Below are 17,508 nucleotides of genomic sequence, written 5' to 3' on the forward strand. Positions count from 1 at the left end.
GCCAGCTCTGGCTTTGTTGTCTAGCAATTTACCAATTTAACTTTTCATTGGCTGGGCTCTGTTTGTGCGTGCAATGAGAGTGGGATTGCAGCAGTAAAAGTCCATTCAACCGACTCAGCACAGGTCCGTTGGTTCGACACGGTGCTGGAGGGGGAGAACCGCCCCTCCCTCCCCTTTCGTCAGCAAGCTGTCCCTTCAAAGCACAGGCCCTCAACAAAAGAAATAGCGATAGGACGGCACTACGCAGGGGCTGAAGGGGTCTTTAATTCCATTTCGGGGAAATAATCCAGACTTTCCCCACTCTAGGAAAACACGAGAAAGAGAGGGGAAGAAGCAGGGTGTCTGCAGGACGTCATCTGAGTGCCCTGCTGCAAAACCCCAAACCACACCAGGCATGATGAGAGTGCGATAAAACACCGGTGTGATGGAGCCCTGTGATGGTTTGCATGAAGAAGAGCCAGACTGGATCAGACCAAGGGTCCATCTAGTCCCGCATTCGGTTCACACAGTGGCCTACCAGCTGCCCCCGGGAAATCCACAAGCAGGACATGAGAGCAACAACACTCTCCTGCTTGGATTCCCTAACAACTGATATTCTGATACTGGATGTAAAGCCATCATGGCTGGTAGCCATTGATAGCCTTATCCACCATGAATTTGTCTAATCCTCTTTTAGGAAAGGAAAGGAACCTCTCGTGCAAGCACTGAGTCATTACTGACTCTTGGAGGGACGCCAGCTTTCGCTGACGTTTTCTTGGCAGGCCTTATAGTGGGGTGGTTTGCCGTTGCCTTCCCCGGCCGTGATTACCTTTCCCCCAGCTAGCTGGGTACTCATTTTACCGACCTCGGGAGGATGGAAGGCTGAGTCGACCCGAGCCGGCTGCCTGAAACCAGCTTCCGCTGGGATCGAACTCAGGCCGTGGGGAGAGTTTCAGCTGCAGAAACTTCTGCTTTACCACCATCCAAATTGTTGGACATCACTACAACCTGTGGTAGTGAATTCCATGCTTGAAACATGTGCTGAGTGAAGAAGTGTTTCCTTCTCTTTATCTCCCTCCAGTCAGCTTCATTGGATGAACCCGGGTTCTAGTATTATTTATTTATTTATTTATTTATTTATTTATTTATTTATTTATTTATTTTAACACTTTTATCCCTCTCTTTAGCCAAAAAAGGCTCTCAAGGAGGCTTACAAAAATACGTCTTAAGACAGTCCCTGCCCACAGGCTTACGGTCTAAAATACATGACACAAAAGGAAAGGGGATTGGGATGGAGGAGGAAAGAAGCAAATTCAGGCACTAGATTATGAGAGAGGGAGAAAAATGTCTCCCTGTCCGTTTCCACCACATCATGCATAACTTTAGACATGGTCCATTATATTTCTGCTTACTCACCTTTTTCCTAAGTTAAAAAGCTCCAAATGTAACCTTTTCTCCTGGAGGAGTTGCTGCAGCCCCTCGACTGTTTGCGTTCCCCCCTTTTCTGCAGCTTTTCCAAGTCTACAATATCCTTGTGCGCGATGAGAACTATACACAGTTTTCCAAGTGTGTTGGCACCAAAAACATACAAAATGCGCATACAGTTAAAACCACTGTAACAACTTCAGAAACGATGAGCCGAAAAAAACAGACCCAGGCTAAATGCCTGGAAGAAGAGAAAAGTCTTGACCTGGCGCCGAAAAGATGACAGTGTCAGCACCAGGCGGGCCTCATTAGGGACATTGTTCCACAGTTGGGGGGCCACCACAGAGAAGGCCCTCTCTGTTGTTGCCACCCTCCGAGCTTCCCTCGGAGTAGGCATCCGGAGAAGGACCTTAGATGTTGAACATAGTTGATTTCTAGATTTCTATAAAGGCATTATAACATTATAACAAGAGAAGATGGAGGGGAGACATGAGAGCCCTCTTCAAATACTTGAAAGGTTGTCACACAGAGGAGGGCCAGGATCTCTTCTCGATCCTCCCAGAGTGCAGGACACGGAATAACGGGCTCAAGTTAAAGGAAGCCAGATTCCGGCTGGACATCAGGAAAAACTTCCTGACTGTTAGAGCAGTACGACAATGGAATCAGTTACCTAGGGAGGTTGTGGGCTCTCCCACACTCGAGGCCTTCAAGAGGCAGCTGGACAACCCTCTGTCAGGGATGCTTTAGTGTGGATTCCTGCATTGAGCAGGCGGTTGGACTCGATGGCCTTGTAGGCCCCTTCCAACTCTGCTATTCTATGATTCTATGATTCTATGATCTTGCTGAGCACCACAGCTTGTAAACTCATGGCCCGCCCACCTACAGCAATGTGTTATGCGAGAGGTCTTTTCAGCATGCTGCTGCACCACACATCCCCTATAAAGAAGTCGTAAATGTTTTCCCTGGGTCATGAATTCCAGTCAGCTGAGAAACTCCGTAGGGCTGGGTCGCTGGTCTGCCTGTCTTCTCCCTTTGAATCTGGTTTCTATCAGGGATTGATTTCGGATACAAACTACGGTCACCGCTATAAAAATCTGTCTGCGCAGCAGCGCTGGGCACTTTGCTCTGCATGTGTTTATTTTATAGAGTCCTCCCTCCAGAAAGCAAGTCAATAAAATTCTAATTCCTCTGCTGACAGTTTCAATCTAGTTGACAGATAAATATAGAACAAGGGTAAGGAGAGACTATGAAGGCACCATCTAAATTGCCCCTGCCTTTTCCTTCTCCCAGGCCTGTGCAGTTTCTTCAGGTTTACTGTCCTGCCATACTAGTTGTCTCAAAATGTGCCATTCAGATAATCTTTTTGCTATTATTATTATTTATTTATTGCATTTGTATACCGTCCCATAGCCAAAGCTCTTTGTTCTAGCAAAGTTTCTGGTCCTCATGGATGTGTTGAAAAGACTGGAAGTATCTGCGATTTATGTAGTGCAGTGGTTCCCAATTGGTGGTCCGTGGACCCCAGGGGGTCCGCGTAACCCACCCAGGGGGTCTGTGGCACCATTCACATATTCACCATTCCTTTCTGGAGTTCACTGATGAAGAATTCCTACCAGAAGTAAAATATAACATCACTGAGCACCTGTGTGATTTAGCGACTAGCTTCAGAGATTACTTCCCTGCACCTAATCCTGAAAACTCATGGAGAAGGAATCCTTTTGAATGTGGTGATGCACGTACAACTAACAACTCTATCTGCGGAAGAGCAAGACACACTTGTTGACGTGACTTGTGATGGTTCATTGAAATCGTTTTTCAAAGAATATAGACTGGACAAATTCTGGGTGAACGTTTTTCCTGATTATAAGAAGTTAGGTGAAAAAGCTTTGAAACATCAAGTTCCCTTTTGTTCCACATATCTTTGTGAACAAACATTTTCGACATTTTGTTATATGAAGAACAAGCAGAGAAATCGGCTCGATATTGATCCAGATTTGAGATTAAAAGTAGGAAATATTGAACCAGATGTGGAAGGGATTGTTCGGGACAACAAGAGGCACGATTTCTCCCATCCCATTTCGGTTTAGTAGCTGCTAGACAAGTCATAATTTGTTCAATTGTAAACTCGATGTTAGTAAAATTAAATTCATCTTTATATTCCTAACTAAATCATTGTCATTTTTGCGTGGTAATAATCACAAATTTTATGGTCTGTTTTTAGTATACCTAAAATCCTTACTCTCTCCAAAAAATTGCTTCATACAGGTAACTACCATAGAGATAACATTTTTTTTTCAAAAGTAGGGGGTCCATGGCTTGGCATTTGAAAAACAAGGGGTCCACAGTACTTAGCTAATTGGGAACCACTGATGTAGTGCATTTCAAGGGCTCAGTGCTTTTCATAAAACTAACAGTCTGGCCTTTAAGGGGCCAGACGAGGCCAATGAGATACCTGCCTTTGTTGGATAGCCTGGTGTGGTGTACGTCACACATTCAAGCCTATGAATTTGTCTGTTGCTGGTGCATTGGCCCTGTTGAGTTCATTCTGTCTGCAGGATATCCGGAGAAAAATGAGAGGGCTTGTGGTTGTCACCGCAGCGAAATCACAATAATCGAGCAGAGGGCTGGTTAATGTTTAGGAACCGCCAGCACTCCCAAGTCGGGCTGAAATGCTGAATGGCCTGTTTATATTACCCAAGTGGTTTCTTATCAGAGCCGGAAGCAATAATGAAAGGCCAGATAACCCGGAGGCTGGGCTCAGGGCTGGACTCACAGAAAGGCAACATTTTGTGCCTGAAACATCTTTCGCCTTGCCATCGGTAGGTCTTGTTCTCATGGGGAAGAGAGTGGCCTCGTTCAGAAGTCACCTAAACCATGGCTTTAACCAAGGTGGTTAAGCCAGACCGTGTTCAGAAGACACCTTAAACCACAGGTTTAACCACAGTAAGGCTTTTGCCTTATCCACCGTGGTTAAAGCCATGGTTTAAGGTGTCTTCTGAACACGGCCCGGCTTTCTGGCTTAACCACCATGGTTAAAGCCATGGTTTATTTATTTATTTATTTATTTATTACATTTCTATACCGCCCAATAGCCGGAGCTCTCTGGGTGGTTCACAAAAATTAAAAACATTCAAAGTATAAAACAGCAGTATAAAACCATAATATAAAATACAATATAAAAGCTCAACCAGATAAAAACAGCGGCAATGCAAAATTACAAATTTAAAACACCAAGTTAAGATTTATTTATAGACTGTTAAAATGCTGGGAGAATAAAAAGGTCTTCACCTGGCGTCTAAAAGCATATAATGTAGGTGCCAAGCGAACCTCCTTAGGGAGCTCATTCCACAGCCGGGGTGCCACAGCAGAGAAGGCCCTGCTCCTGGTAGCCACCTGCCTCACTTCCTTTGGCAGGGGCTCGCAGAGAATGACCCCTGAGGATGACCTTAGGGTCCGGGCAGGTACATATGGGAGGAGGCGTTCCTTCAGATAGCCTGGCCCCAAGCCGTTTAGAGCTTTAAATGTTAGTACCAGCACTTTGAATCGGGCCCGGACCTGGACTGGCAGCCAATGAAGCTGGAAAAGGACTGGCGTGATGTGGTCTCGTTGGCCAGTCCCTGTTAGTAACCATGCTGCCCTGTTTTGGTTTAAGGTGTCTTCTGAACACAGCCCGGTGTTCTGGCTTAACCACCATGGTTAAAGCCATGGTTTAAGGTGTCTTCTGAACAGGGCCAGTGATGCATCAGGGGAATAGTTGAGTGAGAACCAGGGGCTGGGCTGATCATTGTAACGGGCAAGCTACAGATTAGGGAAGGCAATGTTAGTACAGCATCCTGAATTGCCAAAAGCTGTGCTGGTTTGAGTGGTCAAAAACCAAACCTGCATTGATGCTCAAGTCATGTGCTGCATTGTTTGACCCTCACTGCTGAGGGGTAGCACCGATTGCAACACAGGCCTTGTGGGGCTGCCCGGAAGCTGCAGCTAGTGCAGAGTGCAGTAACATGGCCATTGTCGGGGGCTGCCCCTTTTCAGCATGCAACACCTTTGCTGTACAGGGTGCCTGTTTGCTACCAAACCAGGCGTAAGGGGGTGTACAAAGCCCTACGCAACTTGGGAACGGGAAGTTTGAGAGAGCGCCTTCTCCCTTACCAGCCTGCCAAGGCACTGAGGTCAACTGATGCAGAGCTGCTGGTGGTTCTACATGGACCTGTGGTCCTGCTGACGTCTACTCAGAGTAGAGCTTTGAGTCTCTGTGGATCCGCCCCTCCGGATTCCCTGCCAGTTGATGGCAGGCAGGCACCAACATCGCTCAGTTATCTGTGTCTGCTAAAGACACTTTTTTTAAAACACGCTCTTCCTGAATGACCATTTACTATTCATAGCTTGGCAACTTTTTTTTTAAAAAATGATATAGTGCCGTTTATTGTAAATCAACAAATACGTTGGCCTGGAAACCAGAACTGGAAAGCACAGTTTTCAGCTGGTTTGACTTGGAGGCAAATGGTGGTTTGTGGTAACCATCGTTTGCCCAGTTCAGATGTTACGACAAACTGTATTTCCTATGAAACAGGAAGTGACGGAGGGAATCGAAAGACATGAGCACGGAGCACATTCACATGACTATGATATTTGAAGCCAGGCCTCGAATGTCAGGGGTAGCCATCTGTGGAACCTCTGGATATGTATTATTTCATGTGCTTATCAAGGTCAGGGAAATGAGTGAGGGAGCGACTGGAAAAGCCTTATTGGTTCTTTAATGGGTGGGAAACTAACCATCTTTGGATGAATGACTTGCAAGAGAGGAGAATGTGTAATTAGTATCAGTTTCTTTAAAAGGTTGTACATCACCAGGCACTAATTATTCCTTTTATGTTGGACTCATGCTACAGAGTTTTCCTTATCACAGTTTAGACAATCATAGAATCATAGAATAGTAGAGTTGGAAGGGGCCTCTAAGGCCATCGAGTCCAACCCCCTGCTCAATGCAGGAATCTCCCTTAAAGCATCCCTGACAGATGGTTGTCCAGCTGCCTCTTGAAGGCCTCTAGTGTGGGAGGGCCCACCACCTCCCTAGGTAACTCGTTCCATTGTCGTACTGCTCTAACAGTCAGGATGTTTTTCCTGATGTCCAGCTGGAATCTGGCTTCCTGTAACTTGAGCCCGTTATTCCGTGTCCTGCACTCTGGGAGGATCGAGAAGAGATCCTGGCCCTCCTCTGTGTGACAACCTTTTAAGTACAAGCAGCCTCTTCCACTTCATAAGGCACCAATGTGAACAGAGTGCTGGACTAGATGGACCCTTGGTCTGATCCAGCATCAGGGCACTTCTTAATGCAGTGTGACTGTTTGCACAGTTTCTGGATGCTTAGAAATGGCATCTACCTAGGGAGGTTGTGGGCTCTCCCACACTAGAGGCATTCAAGAGGCAGCTGGACAACCCTCTGTCAGGGATGCTTTAGGGTGGATTCCCGCATTGAGCAGGGGGTTGGACTCGATGGCCTTGTAGGCCCCTTCCAACTCTGCTATTCTATGATTCTATGATTCTATGATCTTTTTGCTCTTATGGAGCAAGCCCTTTGGCTTCTACTTATGCCAGCCTACCCCAACCTGGTGCCCTCCAGATGTGTTGGACTACAACTCCCATCATTCCCGCCCAGCACGGCCATTGAATATGGAGGTTACATATAGCCATCACGTCTAGTATAGAATCATAAAATCATAGAATAGCAGAGTTGGAAGGGACCTACAAGGCCATCGAGTCCAACCCCCTGCTCAATGCAGGAATCCACCCTAAAGCATCCCTGACAGGTGGTTGTCTCTTTGATAAATTCCAACTCCCTCCACAAATTTGCCCAGATTTCCCGTGAGCTTCAGCTTTCGGGCGGTAAATGTAATAAATAAATAAATAAACATAATAAATAAATAAGTAGCCATCTAAGCCAGTCACCTTCACCACATCTTGTGTCAGCCAGTCCCAAAAATTAATTAAGCATTGTGTGAAGAAAGTACTTCCTTCAAATCTACGTTTGAATTTGAACTCAGTAGTTCAAGTTCAGTTGAACTTGAACCGAATCCTGGTCTGATGTGCATTTTTCAATCACAGAGGGAGAGCCGTTTTTTATTTATTTTTTATTTATTACATTTCTATACCACCCAATAGCCGGAGCTCTCTGGGCGGTTCACAAAAACCACTACACACCCCTTTGCCGTTGACGGCAAAGGGGTGTGTAGTGGTCAGAGTGTTGGACTAGGAGTCAAGAGATCCAGGTTCTAGTCCCCGCATGGCCATGGAAGCTCACTGGGTGACTTTGGGTCAGTCACTGACTCTTAGCCTAACTTACCTCACAGGGTTGTTGTTGTTGTTGTGAGGATAAAATGGAGAGGATCATGTACAGCATCTAGGACTTCTTGGAGGAAAGATGGAATATCAGTGCAATGAATGTATAAAAAATAAATACCTCAGTGGCAGAGCACAGGTGTTGCCTGTAGAAAAGTTTGACACCCCCCCCTCCCTGGCATTTCCTGTTTAAAAGGATCGTAGGTAACTTGGAGTGCCCCAGGAGGCTGATGCCAGTCAAAGTAGATCACATGGAGGGGCGAGGGGCACGTTAGCTGTCCCCCCAACGTCCTTCTCCTGCCTGGTTCCACCCATGACCTTGGTGTATTGAGCGGAAGGCCTGAAGGGAGATTCAGCTGGCAGAAAGCAGAGTGGAAAAAGAAGTCAAAAGGGGCCGTCCCTCTGAAAATAAAGATTAGAAAGTAATTTCCTTGAAGAGCGCTATTGGAATTATTACTAATAAATAAAAAGTGAAGGAGAAGCTTCAGCGGAAATGAACTAACATACAGCTGGATTTTAATCTCCCGGCAGAATGAATCGGGCAGGTAGCTTTCAGCTCTTTCCTGTGGAAACCCAAAAGCCACGGGGTGCAGAGGCAGGCTGGCGGAGGCTTTAGCAAGTCCACTGGGGACTGCCGTAAAGAGCAGGCGATGTTTTTTCACAAGCAAATCACCACTAGCCCCACCCCGAGGTCTTCCAGAGTACATAATCCACCAGTCGATGCCTGAGACTAGAGTTTGACACCACCCCTTTTAGGACCATAATTGGGAGATGGAGCCTCTTCCGTGAGCTGAATCTTGCGTTGATGGAGCCGGAAATCCCAAACATTGCAGTGTGTATGTATTTATGCTTTGTTATTGTGACTATTTATTTGTTAGATTTATTTACCACTCAAATGGCAAATGAACTCAGGGTGGTTTACAATCATAAAGGTATTTTTTAAAAAGAAACCTACCAAAAAATACAATAAACATATCAATAATACAATATTAAACATAAAATCATTAAAAGGAGCCAGTAGTAAAATTAATAATCAGAACAACAGATTAAAGATTAAATGGCTGGTGGAACAGGTAGGTGTCTAAGAGCGTGATCACACAGAGGAAAATCGCGTTTGGTTACCGTCGCTTCTCCGCCCGCACATTTGTCTCTCATGACTTCCCCTTTTGAAAGAGGAAGTAAACAACCTGCACATGGCCCATTCAGAGGGCCATTTTGATTGGGCTGCTTCTCAGTCACACAGCAGGAGATAGCGGCAACTTCCATCTTTAAAAAGAAGTCAGACTTACTGGGGTGGGGTTTTTTTGTCGCGCGAAGAAGGCTAGAAGAGGTACGAGGCGTGCGGGAGACAGATGACATTGTGAGAGGGAACCGTGAAAATCCATGAATGCCCAGTAACAAGCATGCAAGAAAACACTCGTCTGATGGAGCCCTTAATCTGTGTCTGAATGTATACAGTTTGGTTTGCAAAAACCCATTTTTTCTTTATTTCAGGATCTGTTTGTTTTGTCCAAGATTAAGAGCAGGGTAGGAGAGTCGGTGGGATTTGGTTGGGGAAGTGGAGGAGAATAAGCAAGGTGGTGAGAGAGCGAAAGCAATTGGCCAGGGATGTGGAAGAAGTGGAAGGCCCGCTGTCTGTATGTTGTGTTATCCTGTAGTCCAGTTCTCACAAACATCAGGCAAGGACCTTCTCTGTAGCGGCTCTCACCATTTGGAAAACCCTCCCTCATGTAGTTTGGGAGGCAGAAAATGCGACATCTTTTAAACGCCTCTTGAAGACTCACTTGTTCACGCAGGCTTTTCCTGGGCCATGAGTGAATTAATTAGGCCACTCCATTTTACTGCTCCGTTTTACTGCTCCTTTATTGTAGTTGGAAGTGTTTTAATGCTGTGTTTTAATACTGTGTTTTAATGTTGTGAACCGCTGAGAGATTCTATCATATTCAGATATATATATATATATATATATATATATATATATATATATGCTGCAAATAAATAAATAAATAAATAATGTGGTTCTCTGGGTTGTACAACTTCACCTTGCAAGTAGAAACTCACATGAATAAACTCTCCTCCATACAAGAAAAATCCTACAGGTGGAAATTAGCAGATCAGGGTGACAAATTCCAGCCCAGGGGTGGGCAGAAAGTTGAGCACCAGGCATTTGGGGGCTTCAACTCCTAGCACTATTGGCCGTTGGCTGTGCTAGCCAAGGCTTGCTCAAGCCACACATCTGTCAAACATGTATCTTGTGAACTCCCCCACCCACCCACACACACACGTCCCCAATCCTTCTGCCACGCAGAGTAGCTGTTCTGCTGCTCGTCCTTCCTGGTGGGTTATGCTGCATTAACGAATTCCGCATTGGGTGCTAATGAATGCCATGACTGTATGTCAAGTCCTTGATCGATGGTCACACCACAGTCTGTGACATCTGATTTTAATTAACTGGAAATCAAAGCTCTGCATCAAGGGAGCCGCAGCTGTGCATGTGGGTGGGTGTTCTGTTGTCTCCCCAGTGGCTTGGGATGGGAAGCAACGCCAACCCTGCGCTCGGGCCTCTGTGATGCCTTGCTCCCAGAATGGAGGCGGGTGTGTGTGTGGGGGGGTGACGGACTGGGGGCCAGTGTGGAGCTGCATTGCTTCTAGAGCACATAGAAATCACAGGACCTATTCCGTGTGGTTCGCTATCATAGCAAAGGCAAATGCTATTTTGGGCTGCATTAATAGAAGTAGAGCTTCCAAATCGCGTGAGGTACTGGTTCCTCTCTATTCGGCCCTGGTTAGGCCTCATCTAGAGTATTGAGTCCAGTTCTGAGCTCCACAATTCAAGAAGGACGCAGACAAGCTGGAGCGTGTTCAGAGGAGGGCAACCAGGATGATCAGGGGTCTGGAAACAAAGCCCTATGAAGAGAGACTGAAAGAACTGGGCATGTTTAGCCTGGAGAAGAGAAGATTGAGGGGAGACATGATAGCACTCTTCAAATACTTAAAAGGTTGTCACACAGAGGAGGGCCAGGATCTCTTCTCAATCCTCCCAGAGTGCAGGACACGGAATAACGGGCTCAAGTTAAAGGAAGCCAGATTCCAGCTGGACATCAGGAAAAACTTCCTGACTGTTAGAGCAGTACGACAATGGAACCAGTGACCTAGGGAGGTTGTGGGCTCTCCCACACTCGAAGCCTTCAAGAGGCAGCTGGACAACCCTCTGTCAGGCTGCTTTAGGGTGGATTCCTGCATTGAGCAGGGGGTTGGACTCGATGGCCTTGTAGGCCCCTTCCAACTCTGCTATTCTATGATTCTATGAAAATGCATGTCGATTCTCCCGAGGGCTGAACCACACATTTTGAGAAATGTGGGGTTGCCACTGAGTTCTCCACCTCAGCAATGTGTAGAGAGAGAGAAATGCCCCTATTGTCTGGGGACACCGTGCCGTGTGTCTCCCTGTTCCCACCAGCCGTAAATGCGGGAGAGAGGTGAACAAATGCAGAGCACGAGGATGCTGGCACACTGGAGCCGGTCGTACTCACTTGACACGGGGGTCAGCGGACGATGGTCTGCTTGCAAGAGCAATCTGGGCGAGGTCCCTGGGGGCACGGCCCCAATGCTGCAGTGAACTCTTCCTCCTTTTTTGGACGTCAAGGATAGGGAACCTGTGGCCCTGATGTAGGACTGTAAGTCCCATCATCCCTGCCCATTGCCCCGGTGGGTCCAATGGGCATCAGACATCTGGGGGAGGCCAGGTTTCCCATCCCTGTGGCACGCTCCACCCCAGCGCTCCGTGTGTCACGGGGCAGGGCCCACTATAGGAGATCGCCCGGGTTTGGAGTTCGTGTGGCAACGGGGCTGCTTCTGGGACTGTGGAAGCAGGCGGACCTCTCCTTGCCTCTCCTTGGGGAAGGATTTTCCAGGGCCACCCTTTGAATTCCAGTGCTTGCAGTCAGAGATGGAAAGAATGAAAGCTCCATCCAACGAGTATTTTCTTGCACACGCATTCCTGGGCACTCACGGATTCCTCGGAGGGAGCTCACATGACGTCGTCTGCCTCTCGCGCCCCTTCCGCCCCTTCTGGTCTGCCTTGCGCCACAAGAAAAACCAGGAAAACGCCAAAATATTTTTGAAAACAGGAAGTAACTGAGTGTCCACGGTGTGATGGAGCTTTGAGACGGGGAGTGGGGAGGCTGTGATGTTTTCATTTACACCGAAAGTCACGGGCAAGCGATCTACTTTCCTTCTCCTTTCTTGTGACCTGAAACAATTTCTCGGTAAAGGGCCGTGAAGGCACCACGCTGCGTTTCCGGCTGATTCGAAATGAAGCTGTTTCCCTCAAAACTTTCCCCTGCACTGTATAAGAGGCTTCTTATTTTTCATTCATTTTCAGCATTTGCGCTGTCCTCAATTCCTGCTCTCTTTTCTTTTTATGTCTGACTTCTGGATTTTGCATCTTGCTCTTCCCTGCTTCTGTACGTCTTTTGCTCAGAGTAACCGTTCCACCGCCTTGCTCTGTCGTCCAGGATTTCAGTGGTGCTGCAAACTCAGCAGATAAAAAGCCAGCTGCCGCGTACCTGTGAGAGGCCCTGGGTGCGGAGGGTTTTGTGTGTGTGTGTGCAAATCTAACAGGGAGGGGCCTTGACAAACCTCATCCAGGAGGTCATTCCTTAGCCTTGGGGCAACTACCAAAAAGGCCTTGCTCCTTCCACGGGAGACCTGACTGTGGTGCTGTGACCTGGGCTCATGGTCCCATTCCCAGCTTCATAGATTCGCTACTTAGGAATAAGGCAGAAAGCTGACTGCCTTCTCCACTCTGCATCTCAGAATCCCACTGGATAGGAATAGTGTTTTAAATATTATGCCTTCCTAGATTTCCCATAAATGTAACTACATTTTAAGGTATCACAGCGGCTGGAATTTTTGCATTTGACTAAAATGGTAGGCGCAAATGTCAATGCAGCCTCTTTTGGGGGCAGGAGGAGGGAGGGAGCCTCCCGTTTTGCTTTTGGGGTACACCACTATCTGCCCCATCCAATTTCAGACTAGTTTCTAAATTTCTTATTCAACCTGAGAAAGGCAAGACCCAGACGCCTCCTCCTGCAACTCCCAGGTTTCCAGCTCTGCCCAGAGCCGACCGAGAGGTACTTCAGCCTCTGGAATGTACGAAAACGCTTGTTAAATTGCCACTTCGACCATAAAAACTAAACGCGTATAAGGAGGTGTGTGTTTAAATTAAAGCTGAGGCTTGGTTTGGGGGCTGGAGATGTCGAATTTTTTATTATTATTATTCCTCCCGATCTTAATTCTGCTTCAGCAAAGACACTTCTTCTTTGAATGTCCCCGTGTTTCTGAAGCCGAGGGGGTGGAAAGGGCTCCCAGGCACAACAGAGGAGGCCTCCTTCCACCCACTAATCCTTTTGAATAATAGGCTTGGAAGTGCTGTATGAAACCATTCTGCTCAAGTTGGAGGAGGATTCCGCAGCCCAATTAAAGGATTAGAAGGGGAAAGCCGTTGCCTTATTCCTAAGTAACGAATCTATGAAGTTGGGGATGGCACCCAGGACAGAAATCTGTGTTCGTTCTAAACCAGCCTTATTCTGACTGTGCTCCGGGCTCGGGTTGGTTTTGGGGGAGGAAAATCCTTTTGTCCTGCCTTGTGCGTTGTGTGCCTGCTTTTGACGTGTGATTTCCAGCTCAGCCTGTGCAAAATGCTCTTGAGAAGAGCAGCCGGCACTGAGTTTTAGGAGATCACGCTGAATTGCAGAGCTGTGAGGCACCCAGAGTCGTCCTCCCGCCGCTCCCCAGACACCCCTCATCTGCAGGCCGGGCTCTGCGCACTTTCAGCTGCCCCCAGAGGAATCTGTCTGCTCCGTTCCACCAGGCGGCACAAGCAGAAAGCAGCCACGGCGTGGTGGTCACCTGCAGAGAGAGCGGGTGGTGCTGAGCCAAACCATGTAGCGTAGGAGAAGGCGCAAGGGGAAAGTATCGCTAGGCAATCCGAATCATAGAATCATAGAATAGCAGAGTTGGAAGGGGCCTACAAAGCCATCAAGTCCAGCCCCTTGCTCAATGCAGGAATCCACCCTACAGCATCCCTGACAGAGGGTTGTCCAGCTGCCTCTTGAAGGCCTCTAGGGTGGGAGAGCCCACAACCTCCCTAGGTAACTGGTTCCATCGTCGTACTGCTCTAACAGTCAGGAAGTTTTTCCTGATGTCCAGCTGGAATCTGGCTTCCTTTAACTTGAGCCCGTTATTCCGTGTCCTGCACTCTGGGAGGATCGAGAAGAGATCCTGGCCCTCCTCTGTGTGACAACCTTTTACTCGATCTTCTCGATCATCCCAGAGTGCAGGACACGGAATAACGGGCTCAAGTGACAGGAAGCCAGTTTCTGGCTGGACATCAGGAAAAACTTCCTGACTGTTAGAGCAGTACGACGATGGAATCAGTTACCTAAGAAGGTTGGGGGCTCTCCCACACTAGAGGCCTTCAAGAGGCAGCTGGACAAGCATCTGTCAAGTATGCTTTAGGGTGGATTCCTGCATTGAGCAGGGGGTTGGACTCGATGGCCTTGTAGGCCCCTTCCAACTCTACTATTCTATTATTCTACCTGAGCTGTACTTGAAAAACTCCTCTTCGGGGCCAAGGGGTCTATGCTTGTGTTTCTTGGTGGCTGCTCCAGGGCTCTGGAACTCTTTTCCTGGGGAAGCTAGACCAGCTCCCTCCTTGATGTACTTTTGGAGGCAGGCAAAACCCTTTTTGTTCCAGCAGGCCTTTGGCGAAGAATCTGAACCCCTCCGTCTGTGCGAAGGACTTTTAAAATTGTCACTTTAAGTATTTAAATATTGGAGAGGGGAGACATGAGAGCACTCTTCAAATACTTAAAAGGTTGTTACACAGAGGAGGGCCAGGATCTCTTCTCGATCCTCCCAGAGTGCAGGACACGGAATAACGGGCTCAAGTTAAAGGAAGCCAGATTCCAGCTGGACATTAGGAAAAACTTCCTGACTGTTAGAGCAGTATGACAATGGAATCAGTTACCTAGGGAGGTTGTGGGCTCTCCCACACTGAGGCCTTCAAGAGGCAGCTGGACAACCCTCTGTCAGGGATGCTTTAGGGTGGATTCCTGCATTGAGCAGGGGGTTGGACTCGATGGCCTTGTAGGCCCCTTCCAACTCTGCTATTCTATGATTCTATATTTTTAACTTTTGTAAATGTCTATTTATAGGTTTTTAATGTATATGTGTTAAATTTCGTAATGCCTCCTTGAGGCCCAGCATTGGGATGATAATAATAATAATAGTAATAGTAATAATAATGGACTACCCCTGCCAGTGAATGGGTGGGCTTATCTGGCTTCAGCCGTGCAGGTTCCCCCCGCCCCCCCGGGTTTGTTTTCTCCTTTTCCTTGTCGTGTTCCTAGCCTCGTGACCTTATTGGCAAAAGTGGTGTAAAACAATGGTTTTGCTTTCTCTACGGATTCTTTGAAACAGCTCAGACATGCTCAAAACTGAAAGTGAATTCTTTCTGAGCAAAACGTGTCTTCTTCTTCTTCTTCTGTGTTGCAGAGAAAACAGCTGATGACGATGTCCAGAAGTCCGATATCTCGTCCAGCAGTCAAGGAGTGATTGAGAAGGAATCCCTGGGGCCTCTTCTCCTGGAGGTATGCGCTTCGGGTAGCAGCTGCTCCACGTGGTCTGTGGGAATACGCTTTCCCGCATTCGCAATGCCTCGACCTCTTGGAAACCGGGGAGGGTTGTTCCTTTAAAATTAGCTGGAAAGAGGGAATTGAGGCCTCCCGCAAGGGGCCGTGAAGCCCTGCCTTCCTAGCATTTGCCAAAGAAGTTGGAAAAAGGCCTGAGGCAAATGGATTAAGTATGCCAAGCTGTGCTTTAAATCTAGGCGAGAACAGGCACAACAGGCAGCCTCTGGGCGGTTATTTCAAAGATCCTTTGGGTGAATCCCAATAATAATAATAATAATAATAATAATAATAATGTTTCTAGTACTTATGGTTGTGTTAGAAAATTGTGGATTGCAACCCAATGAAATCAAATAAAACGGCATCCGGATGCAGTTCCAAAAGGAAAGTTTATTTCCACCTCGGGTACCAAAAATCTCTTTGTACAAAGGTCCCTCTCCCTTGTCAAGGTAAGGGAAAAGGCCCGGAACAGAAGTTTACGTTTCATTTTATACAGGGGGGGGAAGCATTGTATGCAAATAATTGGTTGCTTGCTCAGATCGTCACAGCTGATCCTCCTCCCTGTTTTCTTGACATGCCCAGATGGGTGAGAGACCCTATTGCAGCCTTCCTCAACCTGGGGCGCTCCAGATGTGTTGGACTGCATCTCCCAGAATGCCCCAGCCAGCTGGCTGGGGCATTCTGGGAGTTGTAGTCCAACACATCTGGAGCGCCCCAGGTTGAAGAAGGCTGCCCTATTGACTTTGCAAACTCCATTATCACACGATTCCCTTAGTAATGAATCCTGGGACCTTCCTGTCACGTATTCCATTTAATCTCTGTCCACCACTCCCTCCCTGGTTCCCCCCCTTCGCAATGTCCCCTGGGACATTCCTGTCTCCCCTTGCCTACGTGGCAGAAACCTTCCTGTTTCACCCTCCCTTGTCACCTGACATTCCTCTCGATGGGTGAGATTCCCACCTCTTATTTCTCTCCCTGGTTTCCCACTGAGCTGTGGGGTAAGGAAATAAGAGGGTGTGTGTGTGGGTGTGTGTGTGTGTGTGTCAAGCACCTGGTGATTTAACCAGCAGCTAGGACTCGTCCTTACCCCTGAGTAAATGACCTTACCCAAATAGGTAAATGGGACTTTTCTCTCCTACCTGGGAGTAGGGGGGGGGGGGTAATCAGTTATTTTTCCATAACAGTTGCAGGGGGAGGGAATTTTTTAAAAAGAGTTTTAAAGACTACAACACTTTGGGCACCTTCACATCTTCGTACGTTCATTTTTTATATTTCTATACTGCCCCGTAGCCGAAGCTTTCTGGCCAATTCACAAAAATTAAGAAACGTTAAAACGCATTATACGAAGTACAAAAACCATTTACGTCAAACGTATGTACAGATAACACACATACAGAGAACATATATGTAAAAACATTTTTTTAAAACTTTCAGCCAAAGGCAATCCTAAGGTGACCCTATGGCAAGGAGGACAGGGCTCCTGTATCTTTTAACAGTGGCAGAGAAAAGGGGATTTCAGCAGGAGGCATTGTTATGCATGCAGCACCTGGTGAAATCCCCTCTTCATCACAACAGTTAAAGCTGCAAGAGGTATACTAGAGTGACCAGATACTAAAGAGGGCAGGGCTCTTGCAGCTTTTTGAGAAATTCTGCATGAATTTGCCCAATCCCTTTCTAGGGACAGGCCCTGGGAGACCTGTCCCAAGTCCCTCCCCAGCTGAGCCATGAACACATCACCTGTTCCCATCTTTATTCTCTCCTGGTGTTTCCTCTCCTCCTCCCCACTTTGGAGCTTGTGTGGACTAGGGTGACCATATGAAAAGGAGGACAGGGCTCCTGTATCTTTAACAGTTGCATAGAAAAGGGAATTTCAGCAGGAGGCATTGTTATGCATGCAGCACCTGGTGAAATTCTCTCTTCATCACAACAGTTAAAGGTGCAGGAGCTATACATAGAGTGACCAGATTTTAAAAAGGGCAGGGCACCTGCAGCTTTAACTGTTGTGATGAAGAGGGAATTTCCCCAGGTTCTCCATATATACAAATGACCCCTGCCGAAATGTCCTTTTCAATAC

The 17,508-nt window shown here is 47.3% G+C and overlaps 1 protein-coding gene across 1 annotated transcript in view; it reads left to right on the forward strand.

Annotated features, from left to right (window-relative positions):
- NCOA1 (nuclear receptor coactivator 1) overlaps window positions 1-17,508 on the forward strand; it is a 270,616-nt gene that overhangs the window by 176,103 nt on the left and 77,005 nt on the right. The window contains 1 exon segment of the mRNA XM_063123721.1: window positions 15,301-15,395. Within this exon segment, the coding sequence (XP_062979791.1) occupies window positions 15,301-15,395 (95 nt within the window).

This window comes from Elgaria multicarinata, chromosome 4, assembly GCF_023053635.1.
Source record: "Elgaria multicarinata webbii isolate HBS135686 ecotype San Diego chromosome 4, rElgMul1.1.pri, whole genome shotgun sequence".
NCBI classification, from domain to species: Eukaryota; Metazoa; Chordata; class Lepidosauria; order Squamata; family Anguidae; genus Elgaria; species Elgaria multicarinata.